The sequence below is a fragment of the Typopeltis vanoorti genome, chromosome 14 (genome assembly GCF_054136105.1).
Source record: "Typopeltis vanoorti isolate ZY-2024b chromosome 14, IOZ_Tvanoo_1.0, whole genome shotgun sequence".
Taxonomy (NCBI): Eukaryota; Metazoa; Arthropoda; class Arachnida; order Uropygi; family Thelyphonidae; genus Typopeltis; species Typopeltis vanoorti.
In genome coordinates this window covers 64,343,763-64,361,915 of record NC_143562.1, presented here as the reverse complement: position 1 = coordinate 64,361,915, position 18,153 = coordinate 64,343,763, and the positions used below count along the sequence as shown (strand labels likewise).

General features: G+C 38.3%; 1 protein-coding gene across 1 annotated transcript in view; it reads right to left on the bottom strand.

The window, feature by feature from the left end:
• Window positions 1-18,153, bottom strand: part of Pde11 (Phosphodiesterase 11) — a 384,638-nt gene that overhangs the window by 75,871 nt on the left and 290,614 nt on the right. Inside the window, exon 15 of the mRNA XM_090404525.1 lies at window positions 13,261-13,361. Within this exon, the coding sequence (XP_090260651.1) occupies window positions 13,261-13,361 (101 nt within the window). The remainder of the gene's footprint in view (window positions 1-13,260; window positions 13,362-18,153) is intronic.

Genomic DNA, 18,153 nt, shown 5'->3' with positions numbered 1-18,153 from the left:
TGCACAGTAATCCATATGCAGCCTGATCAAATTCTTGTATTCAATGGCATCTCCACATCATTCCCATAATCCACTCTGTCATCCTCACAATTTTAGCAAAATGTCCACGAAATTTCAAGTCTCTATCCACCTCTTCTTCTTCTGCAGCTTCTCCCACTTAAGTGGGGTCACTGTTGATGATGAGTCTCCTCCACATCCTCCTGTCTTGGGCTGTCACCACATCCAAGTTCTTCATCCTCAAGTCCTCTTCTACCAGCTCCCTCCATCTCTCTTCTTTGGCCACCCACACTTCCTCCTTCCTTGCACATCCATCTGCATGACCCTTCTTCCCACATATTCGTCCTCCCTCCTCATCACATGACCAAACTATCTCAACCTTGCCTCCTGTATCTTCGCTCCTAAGTTCGTAACTTTCACTGTTCCCCTCACAGTCATTTCTCAGATGATCCTTTCTGGTCACACTGCACATCCACCTAAGCATTCTCATCTCTGCTACTTCCATCCTGCTGATGTTATTTTTCCTCAGGGCCACAGTTTCTAAGCATACGTCATAGCTGGCCTCACTACTGTCCTATAGATTTTGCCTTTCAGATTGATCGGCACCCTCTTATGGCATAAGACTCCAGCCATCTCCCTCCAACTCGCTTGTATCCTACATCCCACTTCCTTCCCAGCTCCTCCATCTTCTTCCACTGTTGAACCTAAGTATCTAAAGTCTCACCTTCCTGATGACATTTCCTTCCAGCTCCAGATCTGTCTCCTGGCCACCGCCCACTGTGCAACACATATACTCTGTCTTACTTCTGCTCAGTCTCATACCTCTCTCTTCCAGTACTTTTCTCCATCTTTCCAGTTTAGTTACCACTTTTTCTCTTGAATCTGCACACAGCAAGATGTCATCTGCACACAACATTGTCCAAGGCACATCTTCTCTCACCTCCTCCATCACAATATTAAACAGAAACGGACTTAATGCTGACCCTTGATGCAAGCCAACTGTTACTTGAAAACTTTCTGTCTGTCCCAGAGAGGTCCGAACACTTGTCTTCACATTTCTGTGCATCTCCCACACCAACCTGACATATGCTATCGTATGCTTTCTCCAGATCAATAAATGCCAGATGTAGCTCCCGTTGTTTCTCTCGAAACTTTTCCATCATCTGCCGTAACCCAAAGATAGCATCTGTTGTTGATCTACCAGGCATGAAGCCAAATTGTTCCTTTGCAATCTCCACCTCCTTCCTCAATCTTCCATCAAGAACCCTTTCTAAGATTTTCATTGTGTGGGACATCAACTTTATTCCTCTGTAATTTTTATAGTCTTGTGCATCCCCTTTACCCTTGTAGATGGGGACAAGAGTACTCTCCCTCCATTCCTCAGGTATATTTTCATGTTGGCAAACTTTCATGAACAGGTCCCACAGCAGGTCAATTCCCTCTTCCCCCAGTGCCTTCCATGCCTCCACTGGAATGCTGTCGGGGCCCACTGATTTTCCATTCCTCATCCTCTTCATGGCCTCAGTCACTTCCACTCTACTGATGTTCTGCACCATCCCCTCAGAAGGCTGCCCATCTCTGTGAGTCCTTGTATTTTCCTCATTCAAAAGTCCCTCAAAGTATATTCTCCATCTGTTTCTTATGTACACATCCCTCCATAATATTTTTCCTTCAGCGTCTTTGATCTGCCTCACATGTAAGATGTCCTTTGCTGCTTTATTTCTACATTTCGCTAGTTGGTCAATTTTTCTCTGTCGTTCTTTTGTTTCTAATTAATCATACAGATCTTGATATGCCATGTCCTTCGCCTGTGCCACAACTCTCTTGGCTTCTTGCTTTCTCTCTCTGTACACCTCTCTGTCCTCTTCCACTCTTGACTCATCCCACTTCTGCTTTGCCTTCCTCTTAGCTGTCACTGCCACTTGTACATTATTATTCCACCACCAACCCTCCTTCTGCTCTCTAATTTTTCCAGATGTCTCACCAAGCACCTCGATTGCACAGCTCAGGATTACTTTTGAATTATGTTTCCACCAATCTTGTACACTTTCCAGTCCATCCGAAATCCCCTCTAACACCCTCTCCCTAAAACGATTCCCACACTCTCTTCTTTTAAGCGAAACCACCTAATTGTCTTCATCCCATGGCTTCCAGAGGTTCTTATCTTCGATCTTATTTTAAAGTATGCATACAGCAGTCGGTGTTGCTGTGTCACTTGATCTGTTGGAATTACTTTACAATTTGTCACAACCTTAAGATGTTTTCTTCTAGTCAAAATGTAGTCAATTTATGAACTGTTGTTACCACTCCTAAATGTTATCAAATGTTCTTCCCTCTTGTAGAAAAAGGAGTTCACAATTGCCAGATCAAATGCTACTGCAAAGTCCACAACCCTCTCTCCTTCCTGGTTTATCATTCCCACTGTGTGGCCACCATGCACCCTTTCGCAGTCTCTATTCCGTCTCCCTGTGTGTCCATTCAAGTCTCCTCCGACAATCACTATCTTGTTTTCTTCCAGTTCCCTCATTTCTTCATCTAACACCTTCCAGAACTCATCTTTCTCCTCTGCTGTACAGCCAACTTGTGGGGCATATACACATAATATGACCACCCGCTCTTCTACAAGACCCAATTTGATTCGCATGATCCTGTCGTTCCTTCTACCCACTTCCAGTACTTCGCCCTTCATTCTGCCACACACCACAATTCCTACACCATTTCTTCCCTTGTTATTCGCTCCAGAGTAGAACCATTTATATCCATCTCCCAGTTCCTTTGCCTTTCCTCCCTTCCACCTTGTCTCCTGCACACATAAAATGTCCAACTTCCTCTTCCTCATCATATCTGCCACCTCTCTTCCCCTTCCAGTCATACTTCCAACATTCAGTGTTCCCACTTGCAACATCCTCTCCACCTGCTGGGCTCGCTTCTTTAACCACACTCGCCCGTGATGCAGTAGACCTCGTCCACTTTCACAGCTGTAGGGCGATGTGGCTGCACATCGCTTAAGGGGTATACCCTAGCCCTTATATCGTTTTTTCTTTGACTCATATCATAGCTAGAGCTGGCAATGAAGTTTTACAACCGGATGCCCTTCCTGACATCAACCCTCACCATTTATCCGGGCTTGGGACTGGCACCTATTGAGGCTAGTTTGCCTCCTTCAGTGGCTGCATAAGACGAAATGACTTAGCAAGATAGGAAACATTTACCCCTAGCCCTCGAATACTCTAATAGCATCGGGGGAAGGAGAGGAGAAAGAAGGGGACGGACCAGCCTACAGAATAATATAACAGATGTATATTACATGACGTAAGGCATGGTCCAGCATCTGGTATCTCGGATTTGCCATGCCCGTACTCACTAAAGTGAGCCCTTGAGGTAGAAGTCTCTATCCACCATAACCCCACAAAATACTCCCACCAATCCTATACTCTGCATCTCATTTTTGCTTTCCAAATTTTAAACCCTTACACTTTGTAACATTTCCCCACACTTACTCGACCATTCAGACAGTCTATTTAGGTCCTCTTGCAAAGCTACAAGATCTGCTCTCCCAATGTCATTTATATAAAATTAAACAACAATGGCCTCAAAACAGACCTCTGAAGCATGCTACTGGTGACTTTCCTCTTCTGGGATATCACTCCCTGATACACAACTTGTTGATACCTATCAGACAACCAATCTACTATCCAACCCCATATGCTCCAATTTAACTACTAGTTTGTTATGTGGTAATCTATCAAAAGCCTTTGCAAAATCTAAATATACTACTGTATATGCATCCCCCCCCCACCTTGTTATTATAATCAGATTGCTAAATGATCTTACTTTAGCAACCCATGCTGTCCATTAAAGAGAATTCTACTGCTGTCCCCCCAGTTCTGAAGCCTTGTCCTCACTAGCTTCACACCTTGAACACAATGCCAGGCAAGCAGATTGGGCTATAATTCAAAGCCTTAGTCTTATCACCACCTTTATGAAGCAGAACAATTTTGCCATCTTTCCATTCCTTTGGAACCTGGGCTAATCTAAGACTAGTGTTGAATATGCACATTAAAGGTGTTGTTAACTCTCTAGAACATTCTCTCAAGACACACAGTGATATACCATCATGTCCCATGGCCTTGTTGACACAAAGGTACTCAAATCCTCATATACCTCTTACTCACTCACCATCAGTAGTTCCTTCCCCATTCCAACTGCTCTCAAGTTCTGCATCATGTTACAATCACAAGGATGGAATACTTTAATGAACTGCTCATTTAACACCTCTACTATATCCTCCCTCAGTGTTTATCATGCTCCCATTATTATTAACTAGCATCATCTTTCCTTCTACTGGTCACATATCAAAAAACTCCCTAGGATTTCTTTTAGCATCATACCATACTTTTGCTACCCTTACCTTGCTTGCTCGCTCTTGGTGCTCCTTATGTAACTGATTATCTCCACTCGTCCTGTGCCACCCCCACAATGCCTTTTTCTTCCAGATTGCATGCTTCACCTCTTCAGTCATCCATTTCGCACCTACCTTATTTAATCTCCTGATTTAATATAAAATATGTTTTCATGACAAATAATAGCAGATCTTCCAAGTTTGTCCAAAATAAGGTAAGCCACAGGAACAAGGAATCTACCATACCAGATGTCTGGGAAACCAAGAGGCAAACTTATCCATGTGAAAAAGATGGGGATTTCTCTGATGGAGCAAAGGCAGCAAAAATATTAAAACCATTGAACATTTTTGTTGCCTGTTCCCAGTCAGAAAAATCTCTACCTTTCTCATATTTCCTAATGATAAGCATCTGCCTCTTGGTTTTCCAGGCATCTACCAGATTCCTTGCTCTTGTGGCTTATCTTATCTTGAACAAATTGGAAGATATCATCAGTTTGTACAGTCTGGACTTACTGAGCATGCTATCTCCACTAAACATAGAGTTCACTGGAACAAGACAATAATCCTTAATAGTTGTTTCCTTACTTAATACCTTTATAAAGGAATGTCTGAAACATTATTCCATTGTCCTAACTTAAATAGATCCCAATATGGTCTAAGTCTCTTCCCTTTATGGGAGGTAGTGCTTTTTAAATCTGCTAATCTTTCCTAACTTTATACATACGCACACTTTTTTCCCCCCTAGTTTGGAAAATATTGACCTTTTAGTTGTCTTACATTAGCTACTAAAGTGATGTTTTTTAGAATTTTCTATTAATTTTTTACTGCCATTTTGTTTGTTAATGTGCTAAAGATGCCTGTGAAAGTTAGGCTAAAATTCTACAAATAAATATTTTAACATGAGTTCCGTTTTATAGCTTATTATTATTATACCTGCTCATGTCATTCCAATACTGAAACAAATTTAGTAGTATGGATGTAGTGTTACTTGCCATTCAGGCTGGTGGTTTACCCTTAAATACTGGACAAACTTTGAATTTAAGTGATGACTGGTGTTATTATCATCATCATCAACAACCCTCGATGGAGTCAAGACTCATTTTATGAAGTATTGTTATAAAATTCAGGATTTCCCCAGCTTGACTTGTAAATCAAAATTACACCTAAGAATTTAAACTTTTTTTTTTTTTTTTCAAGTTTTGTTCTAATTAAAAAACACTAATGCATTCCTTTCTCTTTTCCCAACGTAGCCCATGCAGGGCACTATAATGTGCCACAGGTTCTGCAACCTGTTATGCGTGTAATTTCTGTAGACCTGTTCACAGCTGCAGCTACTATTGCTTAGATATTATTTTTTAAATATTGTTGCAAGTAAACTATCAAAACTTGAGAAAAGTAAGTAAGAAACTTGAGATCATTTCACAATTTTGGTATGCTACTCTACTTCATCCTAAGAATTTACTTTCCCGAAGAAGATTCTTAGTTCAATGTTTGAATCTGAAAAATTTCTAAAAATTCCTTTGAGAGACAAATCTCCACCAGATCATTAAAGTCACTTCACATGGAAAAAAAAAGTTGAAGGTCATCAGGTGATTTCTGATTGATAACATCAGAATCATATGAAACTCGAGTAAAGTATTTGTTAAGGTATATACACGCATATCAGATTCATAACAAAGGTCTCACTACTGACTGAAGTTCTAATTAGTGTTTTAGTCTTTACATATGAGGAAACACAATGTTCATCACTTTCGATTTCTAGGCTTATGATCAATTAAATCCTCCTCCCTCCCCCAACTTAGTTCACATGGATGTTATGGAGTCAATAACTTGTCTAGTTACCTGAGTTGAACTCCAAAGTTTGTATAGTTTATTTATTTATTTATTTATTTTTTTATTAATTCTGTAACATTTTCTTTATTTCATTACAACAAATCTACCACAGATATCGGAGAAAACATTTCAACCATTTGCACAATCTCTATTCACATAGGAGCCAATAAATAAAATTAAAAATAAATACAATGGGAAAACAATGGTCCAAGTATTTTTGCATTAATTTTGCATTGATTAGTGGAAAGACTTTCTTCATGGCTATTAGAAACTTTAACAGTGAAAAAAACAATTGTTCCAATATGTCTGTAAAAATTAATTATTTTAAAAAAATGGAGGAGCAGAACATACCAGACAGAGAATTTTGTTGAAGTTTGAAATATACAGTTTTGCAGTTTTAAATACAGGGTGCTTACCTCAACTGATATTATGTATGAACAAGTAAAGAAATTATCATAGAAAATCATTTAAAAAAAAGTGCTTCAAAATAGATTGATAAGTTTGTTAGTTCTAGATATTGAAATTTCATTGGAGTTACTTCAAGTCGAGGAGGAATTATCATCATTATTTTTTGAATTATTCTGGCAATATAAACAGTTTAATTATATCAAAAAATTTATAATTTCAAAAAATGCCAATAAAAATGGCTTTATAATAGATACAAAAAAAATCTTGCATCAATCTTGAACCTGGGATTGGTTCAGCAACACAAATTAGTGCTGCAGCTACCCATATATGACCAAATTTTGTTTAGAGGTGAATTTTTCACTGCTGATATTTCCATTGTTTTTGTGAGCAGTCATGATACATATAGCAAATTATGTTTTTTTTTACTAATTAATTTAAGGAAATTACAACGTCAACTACGATATACATTAAAATAAATTTTTAATATACTTCAATATTTCGGCAACGTCACGTTGCCATTTTCAAGAAACTTAAGAACAAGATGCATGCAAGCAGGCACAACAGACAGTAAGTGAGGAAGAAGCAGGAAGCTATTATTTCTCCAAAATTCCTGATGGTGTCCCCTAGCGGGCAATGTTGGTATTCTTGGGCGATTGGGCTGAAGGTCTTCTGATGTAGGTTTCCCAAATTTGAGGCAGTCTCATGCAGCCAAATTTGTTGAGGTTTGGATTGTTTCTTAGGGCTGAAGCTGATTCCACGAAAAGCCTTTCATATTTGTATTTACTACAGTGTATTATTGTGGCTTTCTTCCACCATATTCTATGGCAGGTATCCAGTGCACGGTCAGCAAGACCAGAGTGGCTGTATTGGTGAAACCGGATGTAGTCCTTGTGTTCTGAAATTCTGATATTTGCTGTCCTGCCTGTTTGGCCAAAGTAGGACAGCTTACAGCTGCAAGGGACCTGGTATACACCAGATAGGTTGGGGGGGGGGGTCTTTAGTAGAGTGGATAAGGGATGCCAATTTTTTTATGTGGTCTGTAACAAGAAGTTAAGTCATGTTTTTTTAGGATTTTTGTAATTTTTTTCGAGGTGCCTCGGAATGTAGGGTACGGTGATGGATTTAGAGTAATCCTTGTTGTGAGGGGGGGGGGGGGGGCTTTTCGTGGCTTAAGGTGCCTGAATAGCTAAGTTAGCATCATTCAGGAAACAGCAAGTCGTGGCGATTTGTACTCTGAGTAAGGCTTGGCTGGCACGGTTATAAATGATGATGACCGAAGATGACCTTTAAAGCACCTTAAGCCACGAAATTTGGTCTATTTTATACGACATCTTGTGCACTGCAGCGGAGAAAGAATTTAAAAAAGCACGAGATCGACACATCAAAAAATTTGAAAATTTAAAAAAGAACTCAATCTCGAAACCACAACTCCCTACCGAAACGGTAGTCAACTTTTCGTTCTTTCAGTGTGAAACCTGAAGCACTCTACGCCCCTTGCATGTGGCCACAACTTCGGCATTGCGCCCAGAAGAATACCTGCTGAAGATATTATGATACGAATTGAATGCGGGATACGACACCTTCCAAACCACGTCGGCAACGATATCAGATTGGGTGTGGCTTGTGTTCTGACCAAAGCTAAACCACCAAAAGCCAACATGCCCAGTAGGGAAATTAAATCTCTACTAGAATTAAAGAAAAACAAGAAAATAGTAATCACCAAAGCTGATAAAGGGAACGCCACAGTATTGCTTAACCAAAAGGATTACACAGTAAGCTGAAAGCTCTATTGTTAGATTGGGCTACTTACCTCTCTATCAAGTACAATCCCACTAACTCACAAATTAGAAAACTCCACAGGCTCCTTAAGAAGGTCACTTCGTGGCCTGTGGAAATCGCTAACAAATTAAAACCATTTAACTCCATACCCCCCCCCCCCCCCCCCCCGTATTTATGGACTCCCAAAAATACATAAGGAAAATGTGCCATCCACTATACTGGCAACACACCTTCACACATGAAAAACTCAGCCCACTTCAAAGCCAGCATAGAAAAACCTTACACTCAAACCCACTGACATAATGGTCAGTTTTGATGTCTCCTCCTTATTCACAAATGTCCCACTCAAAGAATCTTTAGAGCTAATCCGAGCTAAATTTTCCTCCCGATATCAGAGCCCTATTTCAGTTCACAATGAACTCAGGCTATTTTGTGTGGCAAGGAAAATTCTACAAACAAACAGAGGGGACAGCCATGGGTTCTCCACGCTTCCCACCCTTGGCCAACTTTTATATGGAGACTTTCGAAGAGAAAGCCTTAAACTCTGCCCCACAAAAACCAACCATTTGGCTTCGCTATTTGGCCACATGGCTCCGATGCACTCCTCTCCTTCCTAACACACTTAAACAACCAACACCCCAAAATCAAATTCACCCTGGAAGAGGAAAAAAAACAACTGCCTTCCTTTCTTAGACACACTAGTCACCTGCCAGCCTGATGGAACCTTGGTTTTCTCAGTCTATAGAAACCCACCCATACAGGCAGATGCATTCACACGAACAATCCCACCACCCCTCCTCGCAACAATATGGAGTCATTAAGACACTACACAACAGGGCTAAACTTATCTGTTCAAATGACAATGCCCCACAGAACTAAACCACATTCTCAACACTTTCTCAGCCAATGGCTACCACCCCCAAAAAAATCCAAAAAAATATTGAAACCAGTAAACTACAACCCCCCCCCCCACACACACACACAGAACAAGGATTACTCTAAATCCATCACCGTACCCTATATCCAAGGCACCTTGGAAAAAATTGCAAAAATCCTAAAAAAACATAACTTCTTGTTACAGACCATATAAAAAATTGGCATCTCTTATCCGTTCTACTAAAGACCAACCCCCAACCCCTCTTAGACCTATCTGGTGTATACCAGGTCCCTTGTAGCTGTAAGCTGTCCTACTTTGGCCAAACAGGCAGGACAGCAAATATCAGAATTTCAGAACACAAGGACTACATCCAGTTTCACCAATACAGCCACTCTGGTCTTGCTGACCATGCGCTGGATACCTGCCATAGAATACGGTAGAAGAAAGCCACGATAATACACCATAGTAAATATCATATGGAAGGCTTTTTATGGAATCAGCTTCAGCCCTAAGAAACAATCCAAACCTCACCAAATTTGGCTGCATGAGACTGCCTCAAATTTGGGAAACCTACATCAGAAGACCTTGAGCCCAATCGCCCAAGAATACCAACATTACCTGCTAGGGGGCACCATCAGGACTTTAGGAGAAATAATAGCTTCCTGCTTCTTCCTCACTTACTGTTTGTTGTGCCTGCATACACATGTCTTGTTCTTAATGTCCTCTATATCCTAGTTGATGTTGTAATTTTCTTAAATTAATTAGTAAAAAATGCATAACCAACGTCTAAGCCTTTCCACGAGAATTATGTTATTCATATTCAAAAAATTATGATTGATGGTACTTTTGTAAAAATTCTGAGCATGTCAAAAGTTGTAGTACAAGTTATAGCATATAAGCTGATAGTCAAACTAGAGCAGATAGGGTTGGATATTAGATTAGTACATTGGATCGAGACTGGCTATCTGATAGGTATCAGCAAGTTGTATATGAGGGAGCAATATCCCATAAGAGGAAAGTCACCAGTGATGTGCCTCAGGGGTCTGTTTTAGGGCCATTGCTATTTAACCTGTATGTTAATGATATTGGCAAAGATTTGGATGGGGATATTCAGTTGTTTTCAGATGATGCAAAGTTAGGACGAACTATGAAGAGTAGAGAAGATACTGCGGCCTTATAAGAAGACCTGAATAGATTGCGTGAATGGGCATGGAACAAATGGGGATGCGAGTTCAATGTTGCAAAATGTAAGGTTTTAAAATTTGGGTAACAAAGATGGGATGTATAATTTATGCCTGGTTGGGATATATTGTTGGAGCTGGAGGAAATAAGAGATCTTGGTAGATAGTGGATAAGAATCTGAAATTTTGGGGATACATTGCCAAAATTGTGAGAACACAAAAAATTCTGGCAATGATACAGAAGACACTGACTTATATAAGTAAGGACATTCCTTTTGTGTTGTATAAGGCTCTGATTAGGCTACACATGGGCTACTGTGCACAGAGTTGGTCACCTGGTTTTAAAATGGATGAAGAGATGTTGGAAAGGGTCCAGAGGTGACTGACTAAGATAATTTCTTATCTCTGGAAGGTTGAATATGATGAAAGGTTGAGAAGATTCAATTTACAGAGTCTAGTGGATAGGAGGAAGAGGGGTGATATGATAGAGGATCAATGTTGGAGAGGTTTTACAGAAAACGTTGGGAAATCAGGGAAGAACCAGAGGTCATCCCTGGAAGCTATATAAGGGAGGGTGTGAGTAGGGGACTTCTCAGTCCCCTACTCACATGCAAAAAACCAAGCAGGTTTTTTGCATGTAGAGTTGTGAATGATTGGAATGCCTTGCCTGAGAGGGTGGTGTCTGCAGAGAATTTGAGTGTGTTTAAGGTACAGTATGATGAGCTGTGTGTATGACAAAAGGACTTCCTAGACAAGTCTTCAACTCTGTGGAATCTTGGGATGATAATTTATGAAAAGTTAACCTGTTTGTGACTTATAATATGCCACATAAATTTGTTTTGTCTAATCTTCAACTACATGGTCCAATTTTAAAAAAAAATTGAAATGATTCAACAAATACAAAATTTTGATAAATTCCATTCAAAGAATGCAGAATTAGTAAAAATTAGTTCAAATCATTTTGTCAATAAGTTATCTGACTGAGATCAAAAACCAAGCTGAACTATGCAGACATCAATTGTCCATACTAAATCCCAAATTTTATTAACAATTGAATTTCATCTAGCAAGCAGAGTTACTGCAGCGCATAATTTTGACATGACTCTTGCACGTAATTAATATTTTTCTTTTCTCTTCTTGCAAAACATCTGATCTTCTAATTAACATTTTTAACAGTGCTTACTGATTTTAGTTATTACTCTCTTGAACTGGATCTAGATATTTTGTCACCCAGAGTAGATGTGTATAAGGAGAAGTGAAGGAAAACTCATAACCTAAGTATAAAGGACTGCAATGAATTGGATCACATAGCTTGTAATTTTTGCATGCAGTCCTCTTATATGCTGCCAACAAACTTTTTCCAAGTGCAGTAATGCTCTGATCCCATTGGCAAAGAAACTGACATCTAGCATGTCAAACTCCTCTACAGCAGAGATAACATTTTACATGAGACATAATGAGTACCAATTTCAATTTGTAAAGAGATAGAAATGTGATGGAGAAGCAAGACTAGATGAATAGGTGTTCACTAATTAGAAATAAACTGGGTTTTATTTAGTCATAAATAACTACCAAGATAATGAAGCCTATTAATTTTTCCACTAAAACTTCTGGCTTCTTCTGAATAAAAAAAAATACACAAATAAATGCAATAAAAGCAAATATTTTAGTAATGAACTATAACATTACTAAAACAAACTATATAGAAAATGTTGCAATATAAACTAATTGAAACCATGTGACATATGGAAGGTGGTATGAGTTAGCTATTGTTTAGTATCATGTGCAGATAGTTGGCTGAAAAGTCGAAGTCTAACACATGGAGAAATCTGATAAGTAATTTCCAAATATCACACAGGATTAATCCTATTCAGTGTGTCATGCAAAAAGATGACCATAGTAGATTATTTTATGTTGAGAGCATGCAGCATGAAGCATGCAGCTCTTATTCCACTCGATGTTATGGTGTAGGACAGAACACTTTGGAGACATCACCATCATCAACAACAGAAAAGACAACTTGGGCCAGTCTTTTCATTTTTCCATAAAAAGCCAGGCCCAAGTTGTCTTATCCTATTTTTTACTAAGATCTCCAAAGTGCTCGTTCTGTCTTATTTCGAAACTTCTTGATGTCTGGCCTATGTAAGAAAGGCCACAAGAGCATGGAATATTATAGACCAGGATGTTTGTAGAAGGGAACTGTGGTCTTTAGGAGACTGAAGTAATTGTCATATAGTCAAAATAGGCTTGAAATCCATCCTGATGTCTGAGCTTTGAGGAGAATAGAAATCTTGATACAAAGTCTACCAATGTGTGTAAGGAATGGAAACTGAAATCCTGTGAATGTCAGGAATTTGCTGTGGATGACTGGAGAATAGCAATTTGTGTTTCTGTGAATATCCATTGTGAACAAGTTGTTGGAATTGAGTTTTAGTTTTACATTAAGTGTTTCTTCATCTCTTATGATAGAGACTATCCTTTTTTTTTTGAGTGTGTGTGTATGTATGTGTGTGTGTGTATATATATATATATATATATATATATAATACCTAGTTTTTACTTTATTTTACTTCTGATATCACCAATCTTGGATATTCTGAGTGAGTGTAATAAATAAAAGAAAAAATTATTTCCCCTCTTCACATGGTGAAGAAAGGAACAGTTTTCACAGCAAGAGAGAGGAAAATACAATGTTTTGTCTGACAACAAGTTGAGATGCCACACAATAATAAATTAATTAAAACTACCATTCTAGGTGGCAAAAAAAGTTCTTATTTGCATACCTGAAATATATAGCTAAGTCAGTAGCTAATATTGCATTTTCGAGAACATGCACAACTTGAGAATACTCCTCTGGGGAGAGGTGGCTGAGAATCTGATTACCCTACAAAAATTATCAGAACAATGAAAAGTCTGGATATAAATGTACATGCAAAATTTATGTTTTGCAAGTAAACTGCTTAAATCAATTTATTAAGTGCATTTTATTATAATTATACATACTACTGTCTAGTTTCCTCATTTTTCTTTTAATAAGATGGTACAGTGTGATGAATTTAATTTCAAGCACATTAATTTGGACCATGTTTGGAACATGAAATAAAACATTTATCTCTTTAGCTCTAGTTAATAAAATAAAATACTACAAATCCAAATGATAAACTAGCAAAGAAACAAATATTAGTCGCCAAACGTTTTGTGATACATATCTGGCATACTTGATACCAGATTATTAGCAATTAATGCTCTATGCAACTTCATGGAAGAATTGAAGAATATATGTTGACTGTTATTCATCTTGACATTTAAGGAAAGAAATTACACGAAGATAATTTAATAACTAAACAGATTTAATTATTTTAAGTCCAATATTTTGCCAAAATCAAATTGGCAGCATCAGTAAATAGTACAGTGGTAAAGATGTGTTCATGTAGGCACTACACAATTAAGCAAGATTGAAGCAGAGTAACAAAGAAAGCGCTAGTGGATACTGAAGTTTTCCACTGAGAACAATTTGAAGTCCTGTGGATTTGTCTTTAGGTAATAACCTTGCTACAATTTTTTTCACAGGTGGACTCTCATAGAATGGAACCATACACTGTGCTATCGATGTGCTCAACAGAGAAACAGTAATGATTGTAAATTTCAGGTATGGTGGAATAAACATATGAGTTTGAGTTGCTGTTGACATTTTCTTAATTGTTACCCTCTCAGCATAAGATTATATCAGAGAAGGTGTGATAGTAGCTTTCTTTTTGTATCCTGAAATGATATGTTTTGTTTTTATTTTTTGTATTTCTTTCTCATCTTTCCACTTTTGACATGGATGGGAGTACGCTGGATGATCTCCCAAACAGTTTATATATTTAGCTTTCTTTGCAGAGCAAGATTGGTTATGGTGCTCTTTTTACTACCACTTCGGGCACAGGTGGCAGAGCAATGACAAGCAGTTTGGGCATGTCCATATTTCTGGAATTTGAAGAATCTTAGTGGATTAGGGATGTACAGCCTAACAGGACAATGGAGGTACCCTGCTTTAACAGATGTTGGAGGTTCGGTAGTATCAAGTGGATGATGTTTCTGGTTGGAGCCAGGTTACCATCCCTACAGATCAGGATGTGCCTCATACTGTCACTCCCCTGATCTTTCAGCTCTGAACATATCTCATCAGGAATATCTAGGAGAGCCTATTCTGAGATCTCTCCTCTACAGGAATTAGTGTTTTATGGGATGTGACTGTTATTGGTATTCCACCCATTGATGTAGCTCTGAGTAGTTTTTTGAAGTACTATTGATGTTGTTTCTACGAGGGTTGTTTGAAAAGTTTGATAAATTTCCAATAGACGGCAACACAATTCGTTCATTCATACCAGTGTTGGCATGTATCATCTTTTTCATGACCCCATGGCAAAATTTTAGCCACGTGCGATGCGTAGTTCTCCTTTTGCAAACATTTAAAATGACCGTGTTCGCCTTTCTCATAAAAATGGAGAAAAACAAGTTTCGTGCAGTGATAAAACTGAAAAGATGAAGCAAGCTCCGGATGCTCAACTGAGATCATTATGAAGGAAATGATTGACAAAATCCATGGTATTGTTATGGAAGATCGCCAAGTGAAAGTGTACGAGATTGCCGAGATTGTAGGCATCTCAACTGAACGGGTGTATAATATCCTGCAAGAAAAATCACATGAAAAAGCTGTGTGTGTGATGGGTGCTGCAACTGTTGACTGTTGATGAAAAATGCATGTGAAAAGACATTTCACCGCAGCGTTTGGCGATGTTTAATCGCTATTCACAGGATTTTTTTGTGTCGATTCATGACCGTAGACTAAACTTGGATCACCACTATACACCTGAGTCCAAGCAGCAGTCAAAAAAGCGAAGACCATTTTGTCAGGGGAAAAAATAAAACATTTATTTGTGTCATATCTATTTATTAATGAAATAGATATATAAAACAAAATATAAAAGAAATATATAAAAAAAAATTTAATCACTGCAGGTTGGCCATTCGGCATAAAAACCTCAATTTATCTTCTTGATTTTGATATTCCTGCACAACCATTGCCACTTGATTACTAAGGGTCTCATACCTCTTTTTTCAGACTTCTGGGTGACCTGTATGGGCATTGGCTAATAATAATCGCTGGCAAGCTATATCTCGTCTTAATCCATCTAATAAGTTCCAAATGCTTGGGTGACTACAATGAAACAATGAGTTTAAGGTGTTGTGAAAACCTTCACAACAATTTGTAGTCTTAGGACATCTCTCAGTAGCAGCCTCAAAATGATTCTATATTCTAATTGGAAAGAGAGGTGATCTTCCTGCAGCTCCTTCGATGTAAGTTGAGAAGAAATATGTGAGAACTTCATTGTAGTTATCCTCATCTGGAAATGTGGAAGCTAGTTGGTCAAAGACAGTTCTTACATCTGTTATTGACACAAAGGAGAGAGCAGGTAGGGACTTCAGTTTCAACTTCATGTCAATTTCAGACTTGTACACTTCCTTTAAGCCAACACCGTTGATCTTCCTAATAACATTCTGGCAAAGGTGAAAGTAGCACCCTTTTACTTCTGCTTGTGGAAAAGCAACTTGAGTAGCAGACATACATGCTTTTTCAAAGTCCAGCAGAATCTTTTGGGGGTGTTATATTGGGCACCAATTGTTGCAATATGGTAAACATTCTGTTGTATGCATCCATATTCTTGTTTATGAATTGCCAATCTTAGCATGCCATGTATACAGCTGAAAAAACATTCTAGGTGCTTTATCAAATGTCTCCATAAATGACATCCTTGTTTAGTTCTGAGAGCAGATCATCATTAACAATTGCCAATATTCTTTCTGGATCATCAACTCCCATATCATACAAAATGAGGTCAGCATACTTCTCTGGGATAGGGAAATAAGTAATTTCTTTATGTTTAAAAAGACTTCTCATGAGTGAGGATTGCTTTGGTAAGTGTTCCAAAACATTCCTATTCACTTCTGATAAAATATTTCCCATAACATTCCTCAGAGTTGCACCAACTGCCTTCATGTCTTGCTTCATCCTAGCCTTTAAAATGTTTGCCTGTGCTTTTTGAGAATTAGAATCATGGCAGTGTTGTGGGACCTCTCCAATGATATTTTCTTCCTGTGTTCTTAAGAATGCCCTGCATTTGGTGGCAAAGTAGACTCTGCATCTCCAGGTAATCACTCCACTCTCGTTTTCCCTATACTTGGTATATTCATATCCTTGGTACAGTACAACTTGATTTCCTTTCTGTGTCAGTGAAAATTCCATGATAATAGATCTGTTAAAAAATAAATTTATGATTAATTTTATGTTCAAGCTTTGTCATAGTACTAAACTAAACTAGTAAATTATATGGGCAGATAAGTAACTGCTGATATGATCATAAATGCGTATGAATGCTTACCTTGCAAATAAATTGTATGTCTACAGTGAATATGTGGAAGATGGATCACCCTTTTATTCTGGAAAACTGACGATACAATTGCTAAGACGTTTTCACAACAAAAATTCAAATGCCACGCAAAATATCTAACAGAAGTGCAAAAGGACACTAAGTAAGAGTGTTATATTGCAAACTTACTAGAAACTGCATTAGGGGTGTTGAGTGAAAGGGTAACTATTCCTGGTAATCCTATAATCTGGTAAGCTGCTCAGTTCTTAAGAAGTACCCCTGTAATTACTTAGTATTCTTGGAAATGTAGGCACACAGTTTATTTGTATTTTTGTTAGAATGAAAATGTTTCATCCCATTATTCCGTACACCCGGATAAGTTTTGACAAAACTGATAAGGAGCCACGGGGGGTCTGCGAAGGACTTGCTCATTTAAATGTTGTAAAACTATACATCGATGTTTTTATGCCGAATGGACAACCTGCAGTGATTAAAAATCTATAAAACATATAGAGATACGACAATAATAATAAATAATAATAATAAAAAAGAATAAATGTTTTATTTTTCCCCTGTTCCGATTTGTCATGGTTCTATTTGGCATAGTTCTGTTTCTTCATGTTCTGTTCTTTCATGGAACCCTATAGACTTGGGTGTCCAGAAGAAGAATTGGATGAAATCCATTTGCAGATCAGCACAATGAGTGCAGGCTAAACAATTATTATGGGCAACTTCAATTATAAGGATATAGATTGGAAGAAGGAAAGAGCACATGACAAAATGGAAAAGGAATATATACAGTTACCAAGAGATTATTACCTAAAAGAGCAAGTGGTGGAGAGGGACTAGGATTTGAGAGTGTTGGATCTGGTAATAGCATCAGATGATCTATAACTGCAGTAGCAACTCTGCCTCCAATTGGAGAAAGTGACCATGCAGTCCTGTTCTGGGAGGAAGCTCAACATGTAGAATTTTCAGTCAAGAAAGGATTTATGTGAAACTACAAAACTGATGATTATGACAAGTGGCAACCTGAAGCAGTGGCATGGCATAAGGAGTTACATGGAATCAATGTCATTAGCACATGTGAGGAGGGGCAGGGGGGGGGCATCAGGGATTGTTTGAGCAAGGCAGTATCAGACTGTGTACTTTGGGTCAGGAGGATAAAATGAATAGGGATTAAGTGTTTAATTTGTTCATTAACGATATAGGGAAGGATCTAAGAGGAACAGTTCATTTGTTCACTGATGATGCAAAGTTGGG